The sequence below is a fragment of the Hippoglossus hippoglossus genome, chromosome 19 (genome assembly GCF_009819705.1).
Source record: "Hippoglossus hippoglossus isolate fHipHip1 chromosome 19, fHipHip1.pri, whole genome shotgun sequence".
Classification (NCBI taxonomy): Eukaryota; Metazoa; Chordata; class Actinopteri; order Pleuronectiformes; family Pleuronectidae; genus Hippoglossus; species Hippoglossus hippoglossus.
Genome location: NC_047169.1, coordinates 9975634 through 9996122, shown reverse-complemented (window position 1 = coordinate 9996122; position 20489 = coordinate 9975634). Strand labels below are relative to the sequence as shown.

At 42.1% G+C, this 20489-nt stretch overlaps 1 protein-coding gene across 6 annotated transcripts in view; it reads left to right on the top strand.

Moving 5' to 3' along the window:
* LOC117752544 (inactive ubiquitin carboxyl-terminal hydrolase 54-like) overlaps positions 1 to 20489 on the top strand; it is a 50484-nt gene that overhangs the window by 2578 nt on the left and 27417 nt on the right. For 5 of the 6 annotated variants that reach the window (XR_004612097.1, XR_004612098.1, XM_034569949.1 and 2 more), the window contains exons 2-3: positions 6860 to 7467; positions 15155 to 15247. Coding sequence is in view for 4 of the 6 variants with exons in the window: in XM_034569949.1 (XP_034425840.1) it covers positions 7312 to 7467; positions 15155 to 15247 (249 nt within the window). In the remaining 2 variants the exon portion in view is untranslated. Of the gene's footprint in view, positions 1 to 6859; positions 7468 to 8501; positions 8720 to 15154; positions 15248 to 20489 lie in introns of those variants that run through there. The other variant, XM_034569950.1, reaches the window with a different exon arrangement.

Genomic DNA, 20489 nt, shown 5'->3' with positions numbered 1-20489 from the left:
TGAAGAAGGAGGAGAGGAAAAGAAAGGCACGCTCACACTGTATGTCTCCTTTGACCTTTATCATCCGCTGGAGTCTGTCTTTTTCTATCTTTGACGTGTGGCTGGTTATTCAACCTAATGTCCCACTTATTTCTCCCCTCCTTCTTCTTCTTCCCCATTCCCTTGTTCTCCTCTCATCCTGTTCCTCTCCTTTCTCCTCCTTGTTGTCTTTCCTTTCCTTTCCTCTCCTCTCCTCCCCTCCTCCTAACTTAAACTTTAAAAACCTCACATTATTCCCACCGTGCATTGTAAATATGGATGGTTATATAATTGCCTAAATATTAAGCAAATATTCACCCCTCTCTATATTTTCTACTAATAGGATTGGGTAGTGCACGTGTACCACAGTGATAATGGGTTGCATCTAGGTTATAGTGTGCACGTGTGTTTGTGTCTTGGTCTGCGTGCATGTGACTATGTGTGAGTTCTCATACGTATAGTTGAATGTTACAGACTCTGAGCAGGGAAATGACCTTGACTCTTGCAAAAAAAGAAAAAAGTCTCGGTAATATGCTCACACATGCAGCTGCACGTGGGTCTACTGTATGTTCATAAAGTTCACACTCACAGTAGACACACAACCACACACACACACACACACACACACACACACACACACACACACATATAATATAATATAAAACTTCACAGAGATTGAGGGGGGATAACGTGATGCACAGAGGGAAGGATGAACTCTGGGCTCTCCCCATTGTCAACTAGGGCTATTTGAAGTTACACATAACCCAGTTACAGGAAAGCCACTGTGTGTGTGTGTTTGTGTGCATGTTATGGGCACATGCATGTGAAGAATCAGAGATAAACGGGGGGAAAAGGTGGAGAGAGTGAATGAGAATTGAAGGTGGAGGTCAGTGGACCCCTGAGAGTGAGAGACAGTGAGCAAAAAAGTAGTGAATGGGATGGAGGGAGGAGGGCAGGGGTTGTGAGAGTAAAGACCAAGACCCCTTTCCTTTAAAGTGATATATAAACACCCTTCTTGTCTTTAGGTTTGCTTGAGTGGGAGGGAGACAGTGTATGAGACAGGCTATTGTCCTCAGGGACAGCATCAGCTCTTTGTTCTGCTTGCTTGACACCGGTGTCACTGTCACCAAGCCACACCAACCAGCAGCAGCCAGAGAGAGAGAGAGAGAGAGAGAGAGAGAGAAACAGTGACAGTAAATCCAAAGTCCAAAACAGTGTCATCAACAGCATTTGTATTCCCATCCGCCTCTGAGGTCAAATGTTTTCCACACAGCTGAGTGTAATAAATGGAAGGATAAAAATGGAAAAACAGACAATATTTCAACAAGATGCAGATTTTTGTTTAAGGATTATAGTCATACACTTGACCTTTGGATGGGGTCACATTCTAGATAGATGTTACACATATTGGACTTTAAAGTCAAAAGTATGCGGAGACATTTTTCCATATGTTGGGACTTTAAGCCTCAACGCAGTTCTAATCAAGGCAAATGTAAAGTAAAGCTTAGGTTATGCTCGCAATTCCTGTCCTTGAGCGTAGCAGCGTGAGCCAGCAATGATGTCATTTCCACTGGGATTTTGTTTTGGCTGGTCCTCCAACTCTCTTGACTTGTCTTTCTTCTTCTTCTTTGCCGTTTTCTGACAGTGTGTTTGTATTTATTTCAGCCGTGACACCTAACAATTAGCAAAAGACCTCGAGCCCAAGTATGAGGGAGGCATTGTGCCGACGTCACAGTTGGCACAAGCAACTCAATCAGTCAAGCATATCGGATCTTTACAAGGTAGAATGATTTGGGACAATGACCTCAGATTTCCTCGTTGGAAACTGCGGTCGGTTGAACAATTTGCCCACAAGGTCCATCTAGCAGCGTCTCTGGAATATTTCACTGTATCACCCAATCATCATTTCAAGCATTTAAAGGCGTTTCTCATCATGTTGGCTGAAAAGCACATGATGAAGCCCAGTGACTAATGCACCGTGTGGTAGGATTGTTCCGCCAAAGTTTCCAGCCTTGAAGTCCTAATCTTCAAAAAGCTCAGCTAAATGGAAATTTCAACATATATGGATCAATGACAATATGGCAACTCCATCTGCTGAGGGACACTGTGTGATGTGATGAAAAGGTCCAGAAAAGCTACTGAATAGACCTGTCTGGGAGATTGTTTAGAGACAATAGTGTACTTCAGACTTTGCTGCAAAAGTTTGACTGAGGCCCTTGTTTCAACATGGCAATACCCCTGTGCAGGAAGTGAGGTTTATTAGGAGATGGTTTTCCCAGTTTGTGAGAAAGATGTGGAGCCGCCGACACAGAGCCCTGACTTCGACCCCGTAGAAAACATTTGAGATGGTTGCGAGCCAACAATTCACCTCACATCAGTGACTAGAGTAATGCACTTGTGGTCAAGTAGCCCTGCAGCAAGGTTCCACAAAAACAGAAACTATAAGTGCGGAGGCTGTTATGGCAGCATATTACTAGTTTTTGAATGAGATGTTGAACAATGACAGATTGGTGTAATGCTTGGATGTTTTTTTTTAGTGTCCATATACTTTAGTCCATAATTGCTCTTATCACTGCTCTTTTTATATGATGCAATGAATAGTTTAATATATTTAAGCCTCTTAAATCCATCCTAGTCGAGCATTATTCTTTGGTGTAGCTGTTAACAACTAATAGACATATGCAACATTTGAGGATGAAAGAACAAACGGCTTCATGAAATGGGTTGGGACCCACTGTTGTAGACAAATATTGGTATTTCAGTATACTTATTGAGTCAATTTTAGTCTTCATTGAAATATTCTCTGTTTAGGGGGGTATAAAAAAGACATAGTAGAGAGACTTGGGAATTTCGTTATTTCCATTAAGCTTTTTTTGCATAACCAGCTAAACAGCCTCATGATAAATCCAAATCCCAAGAAATAAATGACCTCAAATTTACGTAATGATTTATCATCGAAACGCAAGTCTCATGATCTTTCCAAAGCACAGAGAGATGGAAAGGAATGACAGAGGGAGGAGGAGAGTAAACAACAGCAAGCAATGGAAGTCAGATTAGGAGAGGAAAGTGGAAAGAAAGCTTGATCCGTGTGTCATATGTCGTGCCACTCCTCCCAAATGTTGATCTGATGGCGCGGCAGATGGATGTGGAGGGATGTTTTTGCAGCATGTTTACATTAATCGCAGCAATGTGGAGCAGAGAGGTGTCACAGTGCGCCCTGGATCAAATAGGCGCTGAGCCATCCTCCAGATTCTGTCATCGGATAAGTTCCCACAGTCCTCTGAAGTTCTGCATGTCACTTGATGAGCTCAGGAAACGTTGAGGAATAAAAGAGGAAGGAAGGAGAGGAAAGAGTAAGGGAAAGGACAGAGGGCAAGAGGAGAGCTGTGGGTTCCATAGTGGAAGGGCCGTGTGAAGATGATACAAGGACCGGGGAAAACCTGAGGAAGTGAGGTAGGTGGAGAAAACACCATCATTAGGTTGGAGTGAGGCAGATAGAAGGAGGCTAAGAGATGACAGAGGAAAGGGAAAGCAAGTGAAGAAACAAGAGAAAAGAGTAAAACTAATTAATGTAGTATTGTGTGTCGTAAATACATATACTGTAGATAAAGATGGATCCCTTATCTGTCCGGAAATGAAGTCAAAATGTCCCGTATACGAATTTCTTAGACATGAACTGTTTAGTTTGGCCCATGTCCCATCCAGTAACATGGAGGAGGTGGGGTTTATGACTTTATGACTTATGACAAGATGCTTTGGGCTTCACTTTTGAGAGCTGTCATTTCATCCATCTTTATTTGAAGTCTATGAGTAAATGTCATGGTGGCCAGGGGCCTTGCAACCAAAATTGTGTTGGGCCCACCAGGTCCTTTTTGCCTGGGGCCCCTTGAAAGACCACTGATGGTGGCAGTTGCAAGATTAGACACAGAAGAAGAAATGGTATCAGATATATAGAAGTTAGAATACTATTAGTACTTGTATAGTATCAGTAGTTGAAGTAGTAGTTGCACATTGAGTCTAATCTGCACTTGGTCCAACATTTTAATATAACCCTACATCTCCATCCTGACCACTGAAGAAGTCAGGACCTCATTTTTTTCCATATTTCTTCATGACATTTCAAAGTCAAACTGGGTCTGATTTCCACAGGGTTAGAAGATGGAGCCACATAACACAGACTATACACACACAGGCACACACACACACACACACATACTCACCAAGCACACTGTGTGTCTGGATGCACCACTATTATCCTCACCTTGACATCGTACGTGGAAATGTCTCCCATGTGTGGTCTGGGCTGCGACCACAGGTCCCGGTCTCCTTATGCCTGCCAGGGCAGGGTCAGGGAGTTTGACTGACTTGTGCCTTGACTCACTCTGGCTTCCAGGAACTCTCCACCATCAATACACATCATCATCACTTGCCAGCCTTGTGTGTGCCAGTGCGTGTGTCTCTGTGTGGAGTGTGTGTCTGTGTGTGTGTGTGTGTGTGTGTGTGTGTGTGTGTGTGTGTGTGTGTGTGTGTGTGTGTGTGTGTGTGTGTGTGTGTGTGTGTGTGTGTGTGTGTGTGTGTGTGTGTGTGTGTGTGTGTGTGTGTGCTATCACAACCAGTGCAGCACAGTGTGTTTCTCTGTTAAATCACATGGTTCGGCTTTTCCCCCGCGTGCCTGCTGCTTGGCCTATTTCCATGGTAACTAGCCGAAGATGTGGGGACACACATGCACACACAAACACACACACACACACACACACACACACACACACACACACACACACACACACACAAACACACATCCACACAAACACAAACGCACACTTACAGACCACATAAACAGCGCTTGTGCTAGGGCTTGCCAGAGCAATCTCAGTTGTGTGTGGCTGTAGGATGCAGTCAGAGAGGATGTGTGATCACACACTCTACACAGGCTCAGCAGGAGACACACACACAAGCACACACACATACGCGCACTCTCACACACATACAGGGCATGCCAGCCAAATCTTTTTATAAGTCCTCTGGCAATTTGGATTTGTTTGTTTATGGATGAATGTATTGAATGTTTCTGTTTTTTTTATGTAGATAGATAGATAGATAGATAGATAGACAGACAGACAGACAGACAGACAGACAGACAGACAGACAGACAGACAGACAGACAGATAGATAGATAGGCCATGTGACAAGTGGATGAACTGACATTGCAAAGTTGCTGTCTCACAGTATAACGTTACCTTCCATATTTGCTCTGATGCACTTCATTTGTCTCGATGACCCCTCTACCTCCATCCCACGCCCATATCACCTCACCACGCACCCCAGACCCATGCGTCCATCGCCGTGGCAACAGCCCACGCGGCTTGCCTGCTCGCCGCAGCATCCCTGCGCCTTTCGCTGGGGGGGGGGGGGGAGGGATGCTTTGGCGGCAACGCAACCTGACAACCAGGCGAGGGAGCTTTGCCAAAAGTGGGTAAGCTATAGGGGAAGGAGGGCAGGGAGGACGGAGGGAGGCACTGCGGATTTGTTCGTTTCTGCCCTATGGTGTTATGCAACTTCATGTACACACACCCACGCACCCATACTGTGGCAAACACACACCGACTGCCTCTCTTCTTTTTCATTGCGCTCTCACACACACACACACACACATACACACACACACACACACACACACACACACACACACACACACACTTGTTCTGAAACTGTCCATAGCGATGCTGAACCAGCATAAGCTCCAGATAAAGTCCCTAAGTACCGATTATAAAATGACACAACAGATTTCTGCTAGCCGTCCCTGTGCCATAGCACTGATGTAATGTTACCCTGACGAATAAGATGATACCAGATGAAATATAATTCAAAGTGCAAAAGCAATCAAACAGTAAAAGCTGCATTAATCAATGACACTGGGGCGGTGAGTAAACATTTAGCTTTTGAAGACATTCTGCAACATTAGCTCTTTAGCGGCTCTTTTCAACTGTGTTTACCGGCTATAGCTGCTAACTGTTTTGCTAACTGTGTGAACAGTGGGGTTTGTTAGTGTAATCAAGGGCTAGTGAGACTAGACTGTGTGGAAAATGTGTATTAGAACCAAAACGATGGGCTAAACAATTTAAAAACTGTAGAGCTGTAAAGTTAGCTTACAAATTGCTACTTTGGTGCTATAACTTTTATAACACTTTAAAAGTGAGTTGCTGTAATCCTCATTGTTTCCCATCTGCTACATACAACTGAATTTAGCTAGTTTAGCAGTGTTAGCTAGCTAACACCCAACCAGCTTTATAGGCAAAAAAATTGTATATAGCGGAAGAATCTTTAGTATGTCGTCATCGATCAGAGCGAGATAGTACTCTCAGCAGCAGTGGGTAAATCTTTTAGCGCAAAAGATGGTGTCAAACTTTAACTCCAGTTTTCAATTGCATTGCTAAGAATGTTAAAGCTACTTGGGGAACTTCGCGCAGTATGGTAAGCAGGTCAAAATTAGTGTTAAATTTTTCCTTTTTTAAGAAGTGCTTAAATGCACAATATGTAACTTTTGCAGCTCAATCAAAACAATGCAAAAGGTTCGGTGACGTTGTTTTCCTCCTTCGCTGTTCAGTGGACATATCAGAGCTGTTGCTAGCTTAGCTTGTGTCTCCGATATTTAGTTTCAGGAGGTTTTTACAGGGATCTAATGATGTGCTGAGGTCTGCTCCTATCCAAAACAAATAGACCCAAAGATGACATCTGTTAAAAACACTGACTAAAGCTGTTTCACGTTAAAAATGATGGTGTGTGGTGTAAATCTGTTAAAGGTGCAGATGAGTCCTAACAGCTTGGTGTTTGTGTCTTACAGGCAAAGTAAACGAGAAGAAAGTATTGAAGGAGTCTCCACATGGGAGCAACAGTGCTGCTTCATCAACATCTCATCAATATCTGACAGAACCTGCCCAAGGACGCCTTGGACACGCTCTCATGTCCTTAAACACGAACCGCTAAATCCAAGGAGCTAAAAAAAGAAAAACAAAAAGCCGACTGCTGGCGCCAGCAAGTGGACAGATTTTAAAGTGAAAACACGGCTGGAGAGGGGGAGGGGTGTATGGGTGCCAAATCCCCGTTCAAGACACACCACGTCTCCTTGATCCACCGCCGCCACCTCCTTCGTCTTCCTCCCTCCATTTCCTTCGCCTCCGCTTTTCTCTCATTCTCCCTCGTTCTCTCTCATGGGAGTGACATAGAGGCCGGCGCTTGGTCTGCTGCCCCGCCCCTTCCCCGCCTCACCGTGGAAACGGGGGCGTCCAGGTAGGGATGTCGTGGAAGAGGAACTATTTTGCGTCGGGCGGCGGAGCAGTAGGTGCGGCGCAGGGGCTGGTGACCCCGAGAACCATGACCTCTATTGCACCCAGCAAAGGCCTGAGCAACGAGCCGGGACAGAACAGCTGCTTCCTCAACAGCGCTCTGCAGGTCAGTCGGATAAACACTCGCACACAAATTCAGGGCAGTCGGAAAGTATTTGGAGAGTGACATGTTTTTCATGGACACATTTAGAACCGTGTAGTGGTCTTGACAGGCCAAGTCAGTGACTTGACCTCAATCCACAGTCTGATGTCAAATGTTTCAACAAAACCAGTTGAAGAAAAGTGTGACACTGGTCCAAAGACTCCAAATACGTTTGGCATTTATTATTAGTGATTCTTTTTTTAAGCAATAAGTGACAAATCTACTGTATTTGGAAGCTTTTGGGACACATGAGTATCAGTGCAAACTTGCTGAAGATCAGGTCAAAGCCGAAAAGGGTTGATTGACATCAATATGATTGATTTTACGTCATTATAACGTCCAGATACACACTATTCCCTAAAACACACAGTTCCTGGACTGATGATCTGGTCTTGGTGTAAATATCATTACATAAAAGATGCAACTGATCATAATTGTTTTCTTTAAAAATCCACTGTTTTAGAGTAAAGAGCCAATACAATGAAAAAAGATCAGTGTGAAGAAAATGTGCAGACTGCATTTAAAAAATGAGTTTTCAATTAAGTTTCCTGTGAAATGTCATGAATGTTTTTCGCATGATTGGCTGAAACAACAGCCACTACTTTCTAATAAGGAATACCTTTGGTTATCTTCACTAAATGCACAATGCTAACACACAAATCTGTGCACTCGCAGTTCTCCTCCCCTCCCACTGCAGTACTTAAATGCGACAGGGATGAGATTAGCACCATATTAACGGGTGTTTGCGTGTTTCGGTGGGTTTTGGCACCGCTGCCGGTCTGGCTTCAGTGTAGACATCCAAGTCTGTGTGTGGAGATGCTTACACTGCGCCGCTGCTGCTGCATCTCCTCTCTGCGCACACACACACACACTCTCTTCACTCCTCTCAAGACTTCCAGCTGGCACAATCGTACCCACACACACACACACACACACACACACACACACATGCCTCTTGACTACTGGCTTGAAAAAGAGAGAGCGAGAGCGAGAGAGAGAGGAAAGAAGAGAGAGGGGTTGGAGTAAGCTGGAGAGGGAGGAAGGTGATGGGGCAGAAGCTTAGGGGGAGTTGAAGAGAGCAGATGAGAGGAGGAAAAGTTGCCATAGGAGGAGAAGAGAAGAAAGAGGGATGAGGAGTATACAGTATGAAAAAGCTGATGAGAGGACTGAAAGAGCTATTGCTCGGAGAAAGAGTGGAATTAAAGAGGCAAATAAGGTAAGGAGGGGAAATGTGTATTTGTTGTGAAAGCAGGAGATAGAGATGAAGACAGGGAGCGAAAGAGGGTGGGGACGGAGAGAAGAAGGGAGAGACATGAAAAGACAAAGTGAAGGACATGAAGTTTATTTGTGAAATGAAGAATGTCTGAGAAAAGGAGAGAAAAGTGGGCCAATTCAAGGACATACACATGTACGCACACACCAAGGAGAGAGGACAAAGAAGACTGAGGAGGAACTGAGAGAATGTTAAAGCACTGAGATGCTTTGAGGCTGTTTCACAGTGTGTTTCTCTCAGTGCGTGTATGTGCATGTGTTCATGTGTGCTTCTATTATCGAGATAATAAGTTAGAGGTCAAAGTTCAGGTTTAGGACAGACTCTTCCTAATAGCAGTGGGGCTGCAACTTAAGATGATTTATTTTCTTGATTCATTTCTTCGTTTGGTCTGTGATGTGTATAAATGTATAAATGCTAAACAGTGTAAAATGGAAATTAAGACATTACATTTGCAATGACGCAAAAAGGATCAAATCTTCACCTTGGTGGAGCGGAAAACTTTCTGATGAATAATTGATTATTAAAACTGCCTTAAAACTTGTTTCTTCACTGTAAAGATTAATGCTCTAATAGTACATTGCACTAAAATTAAGTGAAATACACTGTCCTGCCTCCTCGCCCCTGAGGGCCCCTCTGAGCAAGGCACTTAAACCCCGCTGCTGCAGTGGAGCTGCTGGGTGGCGCCAACGTCAGCAGCAGTTGTTGTGTGTAATTTAATGTGAGGAAAGGAAGGTGCAGCGAGCTAAAGTGTTTATACGTGCTCAGCAACTTTTTTACCGTAAACGCAGGTAAAAATAAAAAGGAGTTATAGAATCCGCTGGCTTTGATGAAGCACAAACACATGTACTCTGTCATCAGGCAGCAGCATGTGTGTGTGTGTGGTAAATAACTTAAAGTCAGAGTATGTATATATGACATTAATACTGAAGCATGAGTGTGTAAGCATGCGTTACTGTTAAGTGCTAACTTTGATGCTTTGGTAGTGGTTTTTGGGGCCGGATACTAAGTGCAATAACACCCAACAATATTCATTATACAGTATTTACATGTGTTCAGCTGTGGCTCTGCAGCAGAGTGTGGCTCGGGCTGCAGTTTTTTTGCCCGAACCCGACCGAGCCCTAGAGAAAACTAAACTAAGCCTGTGCCTGAAACCAGTCCGAGCCAGATGTTCTCGGCGATTACTGGCACGAGCTGTTAAAAAATGAACAGCAACGTGATTAAACCAAAATTTAGCCCAAATATAATTTCAAATTTTTTGTCTTAACCTGGCCACAGCCATATACAATGAGTCACCCACTACGATTGACATGTTCTAGCCAAATATCCTGTTAGTACCTTTGCCGGTGCGATCGTCTGCATAAACAGCTCCTTCAGACAACCATAGATGTTAAAGAATACAGGATCTTTTGCTGCTTACATTGCTTGTTTGAAGGTGTGTGTCCTGGGTGGAACAGCGGTGCAGTGATTAACACTGCCGCCTCACAGCCTGAAGGTTCTGGGTGGGAACATGATGGCTGGCCAGGGCCTGTCTATGTGGCGTTTGCATGTTCCACTTGTTTCTGCATTGTCTTTCTTCTGGATTCCTCCCACAGTCCAAAGACATACTCCTTAGGTTAACTGGAAATTCTTTTGACGGTAGATGTGAATGGGAGTTTGAATGAATGTTTGTTGTATGTTGACGCTCTATATGGACCTGTCCAGGTTGTGCCCCCGTCCAGTGGCAGCTGGGATTTGCTCCAGTGACCCCTCAAAGGATAAACCGTATAGATAAGCTGCAATGCAGGATTTTGCAGGGAGCAGGCCATGAAACCTGCAGAACTCAACATCATCCTAGGATGTTTGTGTTTGTACACGAAAGTAAAACTCAACAATAGATCAAGGAGTTTAAAAGTAAACCGGAATGCTCTCTACAAATACTCAGGGCTTGATAAAAGAACCAGGAGCAGGTATGAAGGTCGGTGTGGAGGTCAGGAAACGCTGAGCTTCATCATTTTCAAGAGTGGCAAATATAAAGGCTATTTTTACTGAGGCTATTTGAGATGTCACAGTAGAAAAAGGCGTGCTGGCTCACTGTCACACTCGTGGCTACCGGGGACACTTGAATACAACACAGCCATCATTATTGTAATCATAAACAACGATGACAAGTTAAATTGTCTGTTATGAAGAGAGTCTGTTGACTGACAGATCACTGAGGCCAGAAGTGCAGAAACAGCCTCATCTGATACTCAACACTCACAGGGACAGAGATGCCACAGTGTCGTGTGGTAGCAGAAGAGTAGAACAGTAGGAGTTGTGGTCTTAGAGGTTAGAAACCAACCAACAGTAACATCAGTCATATAGATCAGATCATGACTGAGAGTGAGAGCTTGTCAGATTAAATAGATCCGATCCCTTTAGCGTCTACATTAATACAAATGTTGTCTTGTCAGAATGGGACAAGGGTTCGTATAAGAGTCGTTGGACGATGATCAGTTGAAACACGTAGCCTCCGTGATCAGACACAAATCACAACACGTCATCGTCAGTCTGTGTCTCTAATTCTCTTGATGTTTGAATGATTAAAGCATGAAATATTTCATCTTCTTTGATGAATCCTGTGATGCATATTAAATTAATCGTTATCACTGTATTACAAAGCTATATAATAAGGGTTTATAAGTAATAAATAACAGGTTTAATTACGTGTAAAAACCTACTTATCTTGGCTTTCAGTGCACTATTAAGTCATAAATTAAAATCTAGTCAATGTTATTTTACTTTGTCAGTGAGACCCTTTACTTCAATGAAAAGAATAGAAAAGTATAAGGAACAGAGTTTATAACATTATATCCAATAAAACTGTTATAATATGTGCATTTGGAAACAAACAAAACAAACAGGCTTTTACTGTATTTGAGTTAAACTTTACCTGTTCAGGAAGTGTAATTACGATCAAGATCGTTTTTCAAGAAAACAAATTACGTATCCTGCAGTCGAGGAGATGTAAGTCTGACTCTGTGGGCCTTCATCCCCACCTCACCTTAGGTCTCTTGATTATTTTCAGGAGGCCCATGATTATGTTGTGTCATCCCATACACACTTAATACCTGAGCTAAGGTAGCCTTATATTGTTATTTCACTTCGTACTGCACCAAATACTCAACAAGGTCTTCTGAGTTCAGCTGTTCTGCAGCATTTATTCGTTTCTGACTCAGGGAAAATGGGTAAAACAGTAAAATCACCCAAAACGACTGTATCTCTCTTAACTTTCTCTTCAACCTTATCACAAATCTAGTCTGTTTTACCTGATGTCATTCTGATAACTAATGTAATATTTTGACTTACATTTGATCCTCCTCCGAAACTGTGTGGCCGTCCCCTGGGGGAGGAAACCTACTCCTACACCAAGCAACTTAAAAACAAGACCACTCAGTCACTCTGATCAGTAACTCTTTTGGTTGAACATCAGGCCATCTCTTTCAAATTCAAAGCTGAATTCATAATCATTATATCCTTACTGCACCTTTACATGGTCTGTGTGAGCAGTAGTTCTTGGTGGCTAAGTCTTAGTGTTTAATGACTTCATGGCTCTTCTCTACTTTTACCTTTTACCATTATTAAATTATTGTGACTTGTGGCCGCAGTTGCCGTTAATCAGGACTTTAAAGTCCCTCAGAGGAGGGAGAGTTCTTAATTTCACTTTATGTCGTGGTTCATTCCAGTGGCGAGGTGTATAACACCAGAAACCCTTATAATCCTTAAAATGTCAGGCCAGGGTGTTTTGACGCCTGCCGTTACCATGGAAACAGCAAGAAAGGTGTAATAATACAGTAAACTCTCATTGAGCCGTTACAATTTATACTCAGAGTTTACTGAGGTGTTTCCTGTGGCTGCTTCACAATAAAAGCCATCCCGTGTTTCACCAGTTAAATGGTTTCGATCTGTGGCAGTAAGAGCTAATTTTAACAAGAATGCTAACATTAATTTTACTCTATTTGACATCACAAACAAGGAGACAGGACCACCTCAGCCATGACACAACAACCAATCAATAACCAGCGTCTTTGATTACATTAATCTGTTACTGAAGTAATGATGGTGGCTTCCTAAATACTCAAGATCATGACGTCAGTTTCTGATCTGTGTATGTGTCCGTCTTTTTTTTTCAGTCGTTTTAGTTTTTTATACTTTAGTTTCTTCAAGAAGCTCCTGCAGTTGTTCCACAACTTTCATGCCAGAGAAAGAAAGTACGAAAACAGAGAGAAACAAATGATAAAAATGGTAGAAGAGGAGAGAAATACTTATAGGATGAGGAAAAGAGTTGGATAGATAGATAGATAGATAGATAGACGGACAGATACCTGGTAATACAGAGAGATGGGCATGGGGAGAGTGTGCCCTCCCTGTGGCTGCTGCAGTGCTGTGCAGCGAGCCGATTCATCACGACCAAATAAACTACAGAGAGAGGAGGGGCAACAGAGAGAGGGGAGGGGAAGAGATAGAACGCATACACTGGCGTCAGCATGTAGTCTGTCATCCTCCACCCCCTCTATCCTCCACCTATCACTCTGTCCTTAACACACACACACACACACACACACACACACACACACACACACACACACACACACACACACACACACACACACACACACACACACACACACACAAAGTGCACACCAGTATTGCTAAGGTTGCCATATATGTTGGGTTTTTGTGTGTAAAAAGTGGTCTGCTTGCGGTATGGCTTGTAAACTGCATGTGCATGTTGTGTGTGTGTGTGTGTGTGTGTGTGTGTGTGTGTGTGTGTGTGTGTGTGTGTGTGTGTGTGTGTGTGTGTGTTCCTGTGAATAAGTGCTGCATAGTCCAGCCGAAGCCTAAGGGACAGTGTTATGTCAATATTATCTTACAGCTTGCTGAATGAATTTACTCATAGCTCTTTCCTCTCATTATGTACAGGAGAGAGAGAAGGACAGAAAGATGTCTACCTCAAGTAGACCACTTCTCCACTAGTTTTCATGTGTTCTTCCTTGTGTCTTTGGGGTTTGTGATGGTTCTTTTCTGCCCGAACATCCACCTCAGCCTGTATTTTGCTGCTGTACATATACAAAGTAGAAAGCACATTGGATGTTGGGAAGAGCAATTAGCTGAAAATGGCCAAAAGTCACACAGAGCTGCAGGCCGGGGGGTGTGGATTCTCTGCAACGCTCTCACGTTACTGGAAGTCATTTGATTCAGTTTTTAGGACAGCGAGTATCGCTCAATTAATTTTAAAGGGACAGGAAACTCTAACCTATAGGACAAAAGTAAAAAAAAACATCAAATTAAATAGTTCACTTTAATGCAGACACCAGGATTGTAGCATCATTCATCTTATAAACATTAAAAACAATCCACACGTATCTGAATGTGGCTGAGGCGATAGTAATACCAGAATCCTGGTTCACGATCATCATGTCACGATGGGCTCATCGTCACTTTATATACCACTTGAGTTTGTATATGATTGATACAGAGATTTCACGGAGATACTTTGGTGCACATTAAATTGACACACATGTGATTTTAGTGAGAGAATATTGATTGATTGTTTGTCTGATTGGTTGTATACGGCAGGTTGCCGAGTGGAAGGAGACGATGGTTGTAACACCGCATCACTCACCTATGAAAATAGAAAAGAGCTTTAAACTGTGGTGAAATGTTTGTTAATTGTAAAGTATGAGACTCATGTTAAAGTGACCTACATTTACAAATCGAGATGTTGTTTGTCAGCTTGTTGTTTGTTGACCAATCACTGCAGAGGGTTAATAGGGAGTGGGGCCTTCAAGAGACAGGACCTAAAACCAAGGGTTGCAGACAGAGGCTGAAAAGAGGAGCTGCAGCAATGGACATTATGAGGAGAGTGATGTGTTTTCTGAACTTCGGAGCATGTAAACCTTTTCAAGTAGTTTTCAGCAGTTCTCAAACGTTTTTCAAACTTGGCTCATCATCATAACATCTCCCTTCGTCCATCACTTGCTCTGTCAGACGCTGCTGTTCACCTGGGAAACACCCAAGCTGTCATGCCATCAGTCTTTGCTGAGGTTTCATCTGTGGGTTTAAAGGAGTTTTTTTAATAAGCAGCTACTATAGTGTATTTATGTTTAAAAGGAATACAACTTTTTTGGGAAGTTATTCTGAAAAATAGTTTGAGGAAACAGGAGTTCTAAATGAAAAACCTGGGTTGAAATAAATGCAAAACAGTATAAACGCAAAAATTGATAACAAGGTCTATAGAAGAGGTCAGCGACCCACCTCAGATTTAAATACAAATCACATTGTAATGTGGAAATGGTGAATTTCAGATGTGGAACCTTTGGGTTTATTGTCTTTTTCTGTGGGTGTTTCGTCTCCCAGGTTCTGTGGCATCTCGACATCTTTCGCCGAAGCTTTCGACAGCTGACAACGCACAAGTGCATGGAGGACTCGTGCATCTTCTGCGCTTTAAAGGTAAAGACGCTCCCACTTTGTCCTCTTAACTGCAAAACCTAAAGCTGCGGACATTACTCCGGTGTTACTCTGCCACACTTCTCGAAGATTACTCATCCATCTTACAGCACAGTGACCTGGTTTGTCTTGGATTTGCTGCTGAGTGAGTTAAAGTTTTTGGAGGTTGTGCCAAACTCCTCTTCGTTTATTGTCCTTTTTATTCCCTCTATTTAATACACAAACAGATCGGTATTTGCCGTGTGCTATGAGGAAGTAGTGTTTTGCACAAGGCTTTCTTGCTTGGTAGAATTTCTACATTTACTCACATTTCATGAGGAGACACTGTATCATCTACCCCACTGCATCTGAGTAACTTGAGTAACATGACACTCAAAGACTGAGATCAACTCACAAGTCATCTCCAAAATGTTTATTCCTTTTCCTTCTGTCCTTTTTTTGTGTAATTCAACTTCTCATTTATTCACCTTTTCAACACATAAAGAACATAATGCAAAAGAAAACAGCACTTGACGAAATTATATTCATCCTAATAGTACACAAGGATCGTATCTCTATCTGCGGTCTTCCTACATAATGTCTGAAAACCACATTTAACCAAACTCTAGTCTTCCTTAAAATTACTACGTTTATTCTATATACTAGTTCATTTTTAAACACTTTGTTGTTGATTCCTCTTCTTCCACCATTATGTTGAAAAGCATCACGTACTATGAATCAAACAGTTTTTTACCAGTAAAGAGCTGCTTGGAAACAGTCAGTGTAAAAGCTTCTCTAACACAGTTACAGGTTGAATCACTGTTGTGTTCCAGCCGTTGCTGCTTTTGCCCAACAGAAGATGAAGACGTGTAACATCATGAAACCCTCATAATGAACAAGCCTTATGCAGCTCTGCTTCAGCCATTTGTTGCATTAGTGATGACAAATGCTTGTCTGAGTGAAGGGGAAGAGTTGTGTGTGTGTGTGTAATGTGTAGTGTGCGCGTACGTGTGTGTAGCAGTGTCGATGTGTGTGTTCTACACGCTGTTCTGTCTCAAGCGCTTCGCTGTAATTAATTGGCTGACTGAAAGCGCTGAGCTAGCAGAGCCCACGCTGGAATTTTGCACACACAAGAATGCACACCTATGCATGCACACAAATCTTACTTGCATGCTGCACACGTTACACCACTATACACGCGCACCATGATATTCTCACAAATCTCTGCCATGCTGGGATGCTACACAGACACACACACACACACACACATACACACACACACACACACACACACACACACACACACACACACACACACACACACACCTACACTAAAGTTCGTGGGCGTATTGCATGACTCAGCCATGGGTGTACAAATCAAAGATACCCTCGCCATGTTAAGTGTTCATATTTTCAGCTTTTATTACCCGGCCTCAGTCAGAAAAACGAACAGACATAACGTTCTTAAAGTCTGTTCGTAGCTGTCGTTACCACAGCAACAGAGATTTAAGTATTTCAATAACCCGACGAGACACGCGCCAAAAAAGAAACTTTAATGGCATGTTTCTTTTCCAGACATCCCTTTTCCAGAATCAAAGAGATAAGTGATCATTGTAGGTTCTTTTATTTTGAAGGGATTGTGTGTGGATTCCAGTTTATCTGCGGCAGATAAAGAGGCCGCTGTTGTAGTAAACCTAAGTTCAGAGGCTGCCTGTGGCTGTCCCTCAAGAAATCACTGCAACACTTTATCTCTCTCAACAGCAACACACTCGCACACACGTAGATGCAGATACCTGTACACACACAGACACACACACAGACACACACACAAAGGCTGTAAAGAGTAGGAAGGGAGAAGAAGAGGACAAATTTGGAGAAGGAAGGAGAAAGATGAATGAATGTCGTAGTTGGTGTAGATTGCTCTTCTCATCACACTTAGACCACACGCACACACACACACACACACACACACACACACACACACACACACACACACACACACACACACACACACACACACACACACACCCACGCACACCTCACTCTTACTCACTCAGCCTCATCCCTTCCTATTCTCCTCCCCCCTTCCTCCTCCCCTCCTCCCTCCCTCCCTCCCACTCTCTGTAGGGTATATTCCCCCTCCATTCTCCTTGGCGCATTGCTGCAGTCAGCACAGCCACCATAACACGCACACACACACGCACACGCACACACACACGCACACACACACACACATGCGCACACGTACCCTATTGCTCACACATTGCCTTTTTCGTCTTTCTCTGTTTCCCTTTCTCTCTCTCTCTCTCTCTCTCTTTCTCTCTTTCTCACACACACACACACACCCACACACTGTGCTCCCCGTCAGCACGACTGCATTATACCTTTCCCATTGCCAACCCTCAGCCTGCACACACTCAGCCTCACTCACAGACTGGAGCCTATTGTTTTATAACACTTTTACTCCATTTGATCACAACAACAAGCTTTAACTTCTAAACTGTGAAAAAATATGACTTCTGACAAGCAATAACATAAAAATGGGAAATAAAAACTATGTAACTGTGACCAGGGAACAACTCCCATCTGAATAGCCCTGATCCTGGATCTGTGAAGTGAATGCCTTGATGGTAGATCTTGTATTAGTTTGTTAACTCAGGTCAACTTTAGTGTTTGGGGAGTAAAACTTTGTAGAGTTTGTAGGTAAAGTTATAGTTAAGAAAAGCTTTAGTTAATGTTTTTTAGTAATCGTATGAAGAGGTGAAGTTGCTGCAGCAGATATTTCAAACCTGTCTCCTTCAAAATATGCATGTTTACTTTATATTTGCTTTGCCGAATAGGTTTTGGAGGATCTGGGCATATGGTGTCTGGCAAAATTTTTATTATTTTCTGAAAGTGTGACATCATTTTATTGCACAGAAGCCACAGGCTGAAGTTTGGGTTGAAAGGCAAATTGTATGAATTACTTGATTCTGACAATGTCCACTTTCCAACAAAAAGCAACTATTTTCAAAAGCTCTTTAATCTTAATTACAAATATAATATTAAATAGCAATAGTACTCAGTGTTGAAGTTTTCAGTATTTAACTGAGACCATAGTTGACCTGAACCAAATTAACAACATTACAGGGACACATTTGAATCTACAAATATGACCAGAAAAGCTGTGATAATGCTTTAGCTGCCAGGACGGCTGGAAAATAACTGAACTACTGTTTTTGAGGATGTTTCGCACATATGATCAATTTCAAGATTTTGCTCTGGCATTGAATGTTTGAAGTGTCCTACACATTTTGCAGTTGCCTCTTTCTAAAGCACTGACTCACCACAGTACCACTGTCCTACAATAATGAGTGAATCCCAGCAGACACCAGAAGTGAGTGAGCTGTGATTTTCCATCAGGGTTTTTGTCTAACTCACTCTCTCCTTCAGCTCAGTCACATTGCAGCGTCTGACCTGTTTCAGGTTTTTGTGCTTATTGTTTTAATATTTTCTATGATTTATTTGTTTTCTAATTTCACAACTTTTTAACCCTTTAAAAAAATCAGTGGTTTTAGATTGTTTTAATGTTTGACAGACTGAAACTGAGTCTGTTTAGTTACTGGATACAGGGACTAGAAAAGTGCTAATTACTTTAATTAGCTATTCATCTGCCCTTATTATTCTCAATACTGTTAATTGTTTAGTCAGAAAACTCAGAAAACTTGATTTTTCTAAATCTCTTTAAGCCTCAAATGGTAACGTCACAGTTTTTCTTTCTTAAACCTTAAGATATTCATTATCTAAGTAGTTTATTAAATTACTTATTGGTTGATCAGTGAATTAAGTTTTTGGACTCTTATTTACTTAAAGTGGCCCGTTTAAGCATCAAACATTTGCTCCCTTAACTGTTAAATGTTAAATCACTGACAATTGATGGCAAAACTGAAATATCTTCATGCTGGGAAATGATAAATTGTAGTTACTATATTTAATTCATTATTAAGCATCCATTTAGTTTTCTCAAATCACCCCTGCATCGTGACCTGCTTCTCCACTTGCAGATGTTCTGTTTTTCTGTCACTGCTTGTTCCATAAAAATTAACAAGACAAACATAAATGTCTTTTTGTGTCATTATCACTTTAACTTCTGATTAGATTCCTGTGGTGTAACTGTTCGGTGACTCTCACTGAAATAGTTTAATCTTTAATTAACCAAGTTTATCACACATCAAGGTTCCAAATAGATAATACATCCATTACTCAATACAAAAAATATACCAAACAGGAATGCTGGCACATATCAGAGATGTTCGTGTTTGCTACAGTTGTGAGCAGCTAAAATGGAACCAAACAGATGAGTCATGTGTTAGAATATCTTTCTGTCATTTGGTACAGTGTGTGTGTGTGTGTCCTCGGGACACAGAGCGCCTGCTGGTTGCAGCCCAGCCATCTAATCAGTGATTGAATTACTGCTGGGACGGAAGACCAGGTGCTGCTCTGACACGTCACACTGACTCCTGTTTATTTCTGGGGGTTTTTTGGGGGGCTGTTTTAGTGTCGGTCAGAGAATAGTTGCTTAGTTTTGCTTCTTGTGTTTTGTTCTCCAACAGAGAATTCTCACCATCAAAAAAATTAGGTCACTTTTATCCGTTGGCAATCTGGAGAAAGGCATCCGTGCTTTTATCTCTCCCACTGAAGACGCCGTCAGTTCAGCCCCAGTCAAATGTTGTCGTCTCGCTGCCTCCGCTAGTTTCAGTTCTTATGTTCCGACATAAATCTCTACATTTAGGTACTGATACATCTGGATTTATGCAATTTCATCCCACATGAGCCACACAGTAACTGGCCGTGTTATCTGCTACTAAAACTAAAGTTACTGCCACTGTTTCTACAACGACTGCCTCTATTTATGACATTAATAATAACTAGAATGAAAGCATCTGCCTTGGGGCTGCACGGTGCATTAAATGTGTCATTTTTATAACAACATGTTTAGTAATTATTGTTGCAGATAGAAGTGCACATAGTGAATGTGCTGCCGTTTGATAGTATCCAAGAGAATATCTGAGAAATCTTAAAATTTGGTACAGTGTTGAATTGTCGACTTCATTCATCTGTGATTAAAAGATGCATTAACAGCAAATGTACCCATCTAAGAATTTGGATAAACTGGATATCGATAAACAAGTTTAAACTATTTTCTCAGGTCATCCAAATATTTTTGTATCAACTTGCTGATGGATGAATACAATTTGTAAGCTTCAAAAAGTCAAATATGTATTTT